At 41.1% G+C, this 7,374-nt stretch overlaps 1 protein-coding gene across 1 annotated transcript; it reads left to right on the plus strand.

Moving 5' to 3' along the window:
• The first annotated feature begins 728 nt into the window (after positions 1-728).
• LOC143303542 (uncharacterized) lies at positions 729-3,720 on the plus strand. Its single transcript, XM_076623937.1, has 6 exons — positions 729-1,371; positions 1,478-2,442; positions 2,526-2,910; positions 3,023-3,134; positions 3,232-3,392; positions 3,491-3,720. The coding sequence occupies exons 1-6, from the start codon at positions 729-731 to the stop codon at positions 3,718-3,720; spliced, it is 2,496 nt and encodes an 831-aa protein (XP_076480052.1).
• The last annotated feature ends 3,654 nt before the right edge of the window (positions 3,721-7,374 follow it).

Consider the following 7,374-nt stretch of genomic DNA (forward strand, 5'->3'; position numbering starts at 1 on the left):
CCATGTATGACGCCGACAAACGGCGTGCCGTGGGTAATAAGAGTGTCATAGTTACTCGGGGGAAGGCGAGACCTTGGTCTTGGGTAGGAGTGCCCAAATCGCACTCCTACCTCCCAGTAGTACCACCGGTAACATGCTAAGTCGCATCAGCGCGGGGAATAGTCCCTCAGATGCGGCTGGCATGGCTAAACGGAGTGCGACGAAGCAGGAGCGAAAGACAACCCATTGAATGTCGGTTTGCCTATTAACAGTTGATTAAACCGTGAATTGGATATAAATCGTGAATGTAAATTTATTTAAAAAGGGGAACTCGTTCCCGGGTTGGACATATGACAACAGGCTTGTTATGGTTAAGATTTGGATACGGATGGAGAAATTTAATGATAGCAAACAAATATTGCGAAACAAATTGGATTCGAATAATAATAATGCCTCCGATGCAGCGTCTCCCGGTCCCGGAGGCGCTGTGGCGCATTTATCCGCTTTGGAGGGGACTGTTGATGACGAACCGGCAATGCCCCTGAACATGAATTTATATCTTTTTCTCGATTGAATCTTAGTTCCATTGATGGGGAATAAAGTTGCCTGTCCAGTCTGCGAAAAGAGGGAAATCCACCTGCTTTTCACGACGTTGCAGGATCTGGACAGACATCTTAATGAACATCACGTAGAGACCCCCATTTAAAGGGGCTGCGGTAGATGTAGCAAAAGCTTCCCTAAGCTCCATGATGCACAGTGTCACATTCCTAAGTGTCGGGACGCCACGGAGCATCGTGAGGGTCAATTCAAGTGTGACGCTTGCCCCAGGAACTTCGGATCCCAAAGAGGTCTTTCGACCCATGAGCGACACGCACTCCCTGCGAGTTAGAAATATTAAAAGGAGGGGAACGCCCCCCCCCCCCAACAAATGTGCAAGTGGTCGAGTTTGGAAAGTGGAGGAGATTGCTCCCCTGAAGGAGCTAAATTTAATTTACAAGGATTATAAGTTCCCCAACATACAAATCAGAAAAATTTTGACGACGAAAACAGCGGAACAAATTAGGAACAAAAGGAAAGCATTAAAGATTGGTACTGTTGAAGGAGACCTTCAGAAGGAAGCCTCTGCGACAGAGAGCGGTTGCGATCTCGGTGAACCGTCCATGGTGTCTCCGCGCCAGGAAAGAAGCGTTAATAGCGAAGAAACGGTTCACGAATGGAGGCATTGCCTCGCCGAAGAAATCGAAAGACAAGCCGAGGTGTCCCCTGTTTTAAGGAATGCTTATACTCGGCTGAGAGAGATTTGGGAGAAGGAGAGAAACAATAGGTCAGAATTGATTAAGCTAGTCGATCGATATATTTATACAATTTTAAATGCAGCTCTTAAAAATAAGAGTAGTAGAAAGAACAGCCCTTAGAGAAACAAAAGAACCAAAGATAGGGTGGTGGAAAAAGGAATAATAAGAATAGAACAAAAAGGAACTCCTACGCACGTTGCCAGGAGATCTTTGCCCCAGAAAGTTGGCTGATGCCATAATCAATGATGATCTGGCTTATCTGGAACCAACCAGAAAGCCACCAGATGCGGTGGATGTGAAACAGTTATATGAAGCTCTGTGGGGAAGAACTGGGCCCACAAATTTGGAACTGCCTTCAGAACTGGAGAGAGCTTCAGAACTGTCCTTGAACAGCTATTTTATGCCCGTTACCATCGAAGAGATTGAGGGTAAAATAAAAAGAATGAGAAGTAAAATAGCGGCAGGGCCAGACGGACTGTTGAAAGAAAATTTGTTAATGCCCAGCCTGCCTGTAATATTGGCTAAGTTGTTTAATATATTGTGGTCTAGTTCCTACTTTCCTACCGCACGGAAGGAAAATAGGACAACTTTAATACCCAAAGCCAATAAAAACGGAAATATGGTCGAGAACTGGCGACCAATTACGGTCAGCCCAATTTTGGGTAGAATCTTCTCATCAATCCTCGATGGACGGCTAAGACGGGGTGTAGACCAGAGCTCGAGACAGAAAGGCTTTATATCCGAAAGCGGATGTAAGATTAACATTGAACTACTTAATGCGGCTCTAAACTATAGCAAGAGAAATCGAGGGGGAGTGTTCACAATAGTGGACACTCCTAAAACATTCGACACTATACCCCATTCTGCAATAAAACCGTGTCTGGCTAGAAAAGCCGTTCCAACTCCCATAATGGAATTAATAAGCGAAATGTACAATGGAAATAAGACAACTATTAAACCGAATAATAATAAAGGGGTTGAGGTAGAAATTCTCAGAGGAGCTAAGCAGGGCGATCCTTTGTCGCCACTGCTTTTTAATCTATGTCTTGAGCCGCTGCTTGAAACAAACGAGAAAAATACCGGTGACATTAATATCAATGAAGCAAACAAAGTCTCGGTACTGGCCTTCGCAGATGATAACGTCTTGCTTGGGGAAGATGAAAGGGAGGCACAAAGCCAGATGGACGAGCTTCACAGATACCTGGAGAGGCTTGGCATGAATATATCAGCCATAAAAGTTAAACATTCCAGGCGATAACCAAGAAGGATACCTGGCTTATCAAAGACCCCGCAGTTAAAGTCGATAACGAAAGGATATCTGGTATAAATCCAGACCAAGCCTTCAGGTATTTGGGCGCTACGGTAGGGCCTTGGAAAGGCGTTCATTGCGGCATTATAATGCCCGAGATTCTGAGCATGGTGAGGAGAGTAAGGAAGCTCTCCTTAAAGCCATACCAGAAGATAGAACTGCTAACAAAATATATATTCCCTCGATACATACATAATCTGCTAATAAATCCCCCGAGTGAAGGCGTTTTAAAACTTATGGATAAAGAGGTCAGGCAAGAAATAAAAGCTATACTGCATCTATTACCATCTATTGCCACCGGGAGATTTGAACACATAGTGAAGCTCGGTACCCTTAGGAGCGCTTTAAAAATCAAACCCTCACTAGACCCAGTAGCGGCCAGTTTAATTGGAGACGATGAAGAGAAAAAATTAAAGAAAATTGCGAACAAATTGGGCAGCCAACTTGGAAGATGTGGAGAAGGCAAAGAGAAGATTAAAAGCAGAGCACATTAAGGAGTGGGCAGGATTAAAAAGTCAGGGCCAGGGTGTCGCTGACTTTGCGAAAAAAAAGTGAGCAACGTGTGGCTTAGAGAGTACCATTTGCTAAAGCCACCCCGCTTCATCGATGCCTTGCGTTTGAGAACGAACACCTTTGGTGAACATGCAGAAGGTGCCATGCCCAGCCGGAAAGCTTGGCACATGTGCTAGGATTATGCCAGTTTACAAAGAGCCTACGCATTAAAAGGCACGATGAAGTAAAGGACTTACTGGCCAATAAATTAAGAGAACAAAATGAGGTGTTTGTCAAACCAACAGTAATAGTGAGGGGTAATCGTTACAAGCCGGACCTTGTAGTTAGAAACGAGGAACGACTTCTCGTAGTCGACGTTACCGTCCGCTATGAGAATAATTACCCCAAAAAGCAGTCAAAGAAAAGGTGGACAAGTACTCTTCTTGTCTAAAAGAATTAAAGAAAAGATATGGCGTCGGTAATGGAGCCGTTCTGCCGGCGGTGCTAGGCAGTAGAGGAGCAATAACGCCGGAAACAGTTAATAATTTTAAAATGATGGGAATTCCCAATAAAGATACAAAAACGATAGTTTTGAATGTGTTGAGAAGCTCTGTGGAGATGTGCAACTTATTTTTAGATGAATGAAAAATAATCTATTTATTTAATTATTTATTTACTTATTATGTATTTATTTATTGCTGTATGCATTGATGCAAATGGCAATTATATCGAAAAACAATTAACATATTTTATAGGTAATGAATTGAATTTTCATTTCCTTTCTATTTCATTTCAATCAACCGAGTTCTGCCCGAGCAGTCGAGCTATACGGTCAGTGCTTCCGTAAGTACGACAAGTGGGAAAACAAAGTGACTTATAATAGAACCAATCGCTAAAGGATGGAAAACATGCAAAAAATACCACCAATAAAAATTCTAAATAAAGGCGAAACATATTCAATAAACAGAGCTGTAGACAAAACACAAATACACACAACACAACACAATAAACCAATAAAACAAATAAACCAACAAGCGAAGTTCAGGATTACTCAGCTATAAATGAAATAGAAATGGAAATTACACAAAATAATGACGAAAAGAGCAAAATCAACAACGATCTACCACAATAGAACCAACGCTGGAAGACTGTAACTCCCAGCAAAAAACGAAAGATAACTTCAAACACAAATGCTAGGAGGGCTATGGAAACAGAAAGGCAACAATGGCTACAGGAAATTCCTCGACAAAACTCCTTCAGCTCATTGCCAGAAGAGATGGATTCAGACCCAGCTGAAAAACCAATAACACACATTCCCAAACCACCATCAATCTACATAGATGCTAAAATAATAGACCCCCTCGTCGATCTGCTAAAGAGCACGGCAAGAAAAGAAAATTACACCATTAAACAACTTAAATTAGATCAGGTAAAAGTACAAACTAATACCCCAGAAATCTTTAGGAAAGTGACAAAAGTACTAAATGAAAAAACGCTGGGTATCATACTTACCAACCCAAAACTGATAAAAGCTACAAAGCAGTAATCAGAGGTTTACACCCAAAGACAAACACAAGTAACATATGCGAGGAATTAGCCAAAATCGGACATCAGGTACGAACAATAAATAATATAACCAGATTTGATACTAAACAACCATTACCGCTATTTATAATAGAGCTTGAACCTAAAAATAATAACAAGGGAATTTTCCGGCAATGTATGCGGTGTCAACAATATGGACATACAAGAAATTACTGCAACAGAAACCAGGAAAGCACCTAACAATGAACTGCCCACACACGGGAAAGATAAATGATGTAAAATGCTAGAATTGCGGTGGAAACCAAACGTACAGCATGTAATGAACATCAACCATAATAATCACAACACCTTTGGTAGCCGAAGCTACGCTCAAGTAGCCAAACAATCAATCCTTAGATAACCAAAACCAGAACAATAACATCAACGATGCTACAGAAATCAAAGAACTGTTAAAGCAATCAATCAAAAACATGGAAATGTTAACAAAAATGATAAGCGAACAAAATGCAGCCCTCAGACAGCAAACGCAACAAATAAAACTCATGCTGCAACGACTTACAAACATGCTAAGCAAAAAATAAAAATGGACACGCTTAAAATAGCAGCCTGGAACTCTAACGGCCTACAACAAAGGGCCCTAGAAACTAAAACATTCCTGTACAACAATAATATCGATATACTACTTGTTTCAGAAACACACTTCACTATAAAAAACTATTTAAAAATACCGTACTACACCATATATGATACCAAGCATCCCTCAGGAGAAGCACACGGAGGGACCGCAGTAATAATAAGAAACGACATCAAACACCATTTACACAGCCAAGTTAGTAAGGATTATATCCAAGCAACCATCGTTACAGTACAGACTAGCAGCAACCATTTACAGTTGTCAGCAGTATACGTACCACCGCGACACAAAATTACATCACAGGTGAGGGAAGAGTACTTTCAACATTTAGGTGTCACGTATATTGCAGCGGGAGACTACAATTCAAAGCACACATTATGGGGATCAAGAATCACTATACCTCGAGGTACAACCTTGGAAAATACATTAGAAACAATAGCTTCAATATATTATTCACAGGAAGACCGACATACTGACCGACAGACCTGAGCAAAATACCTGACCAACTAGATTTTGCAGTTACAAAGGGACTAAACGCAAATAAACTAAATATAGCACTTGATTTGACTTGATCAATGGAAAAATCTTAGAAAACCTTCCCCCAAAGGCAATAAAACTAACAACGAAAACATCCAACGCAATTCTAAGAATATAGTACTTTCCTGCACTATGGAAAATAACACAGATCGCAATGTTCTCACGTGTTACGCCACGAGGCTTACCACAGGCTGTATTTCTAACCGTCGCTCGCGGTCCTACAGTGTCGCAGACAGATCGTCTTATCTGCCCGACGGAAAATATACAATGTATCGACGAGCGTGTGACATTAATCTCATCTCAACCATAAGATATCGACTCGGGTTTCGGACTCCTTTGGATACATCACCACCTTATCATCATAGCCTACACCAAGCCTGTGACGCACCTTAGTCCACATCATAGATAAAGGCTTCGACCCCTGACATTGGACGCATCACCGGCTACACAGAAGCTATGACACACCTTAGTCCACATCATAGATAAGACATCGACCCCAGACCTTCGGACACTTTTCACATCATAACCTACGTCGAGCCCCTTCAACATCCTCAAACCAAAAACGTATATAAACCGAGGCTTCACCCAGCTCGGACGGTTCTTGTTCTAGTTGCTGTTCTCATACCAACCCCTTTTCTCCGGTTCAGTGTTATTCTTGTAAGTGTTAAAATTTATAGTAAAGTTTTATAAAGGAAACTTAGCAGTTGGGGTTACGACTCAGTCTTCTTACTGCAATCCAAGTATCAACTTTACATGACAAGCACATAGTTGTCACCAAGCAGCGAGTTCTAGAAACGTCGATTTCGGTCCGTTATTTCATACACATAAAGAAGGTGGCAGACATGAGCATAGGCGCGAACGGTGGCGTGATCCGAGCGTGTGGGGGTCGTCTCCCAGAGAAGACAACGAAAAGGATCGAAGGGCAATTAGCCCCTTTTGAAGAGTCAAACGTTATACATCGAGAGGTCTGACGATCAAAATTAAAGTCGCATAGTCTAACGAACTCATTAAGAGATATCGTAAAGTCATATATTTATTTTAAAGTTTATTTATGTTTAAAGATATGTTTCTGTAACACATTAACTGTATTCATCGCTGAGTAATTTGTGACGTTTTTATTATTACATTCATTATTGTTAAATATACAAGCTATATTAACCTGTTAATACAGTGTTAAATTTATTGAACCACCTTTGTTATTTTAATCGAAACAGGGGAACGACTAATTCGCGGCGTCGATTATCAGAATCGTAGCGAGAATTTACGCCTCTCGCTGACGCGTTTTCCTCGCGACCGCGTCTCTCCGCGAACGGTCGTAACACATACATTAAAGGAAGAGGTTTGAAACAGGCGGATTTTTCGGCTACATTTTTATACTACAATATAAATATACGTAACAATAAGCATAGTTAATAACTATATCAAAACGATATATATAAACAATATATACATACGTTCATCACGGAAAGTATGCTCACATCCTACAACGTGACCTGTTTGATGAGAGATTCGGAGGTAAACGAAAGGCTCGTCCTTCCGAATCGATTCTTTCTTGTTATTATTCTTTTCTTCTATCTACCAAT

The sequence above is a fragment of the Bombus vancouverensis genome, chromosome 13 (genome assembly GCF_051014615.1).
Source record: "Bombus vancouverensis nearcticus chromosome 13, iyBomVanc1_principal, whole genome shotgun sequence".
Classification (NCBI taxonomy): Eukaryota; Metazoa; Arthropoda; class Insecta; order Hymenoptera; family Apidae; genus Bombus; species Bombus vancouverensis.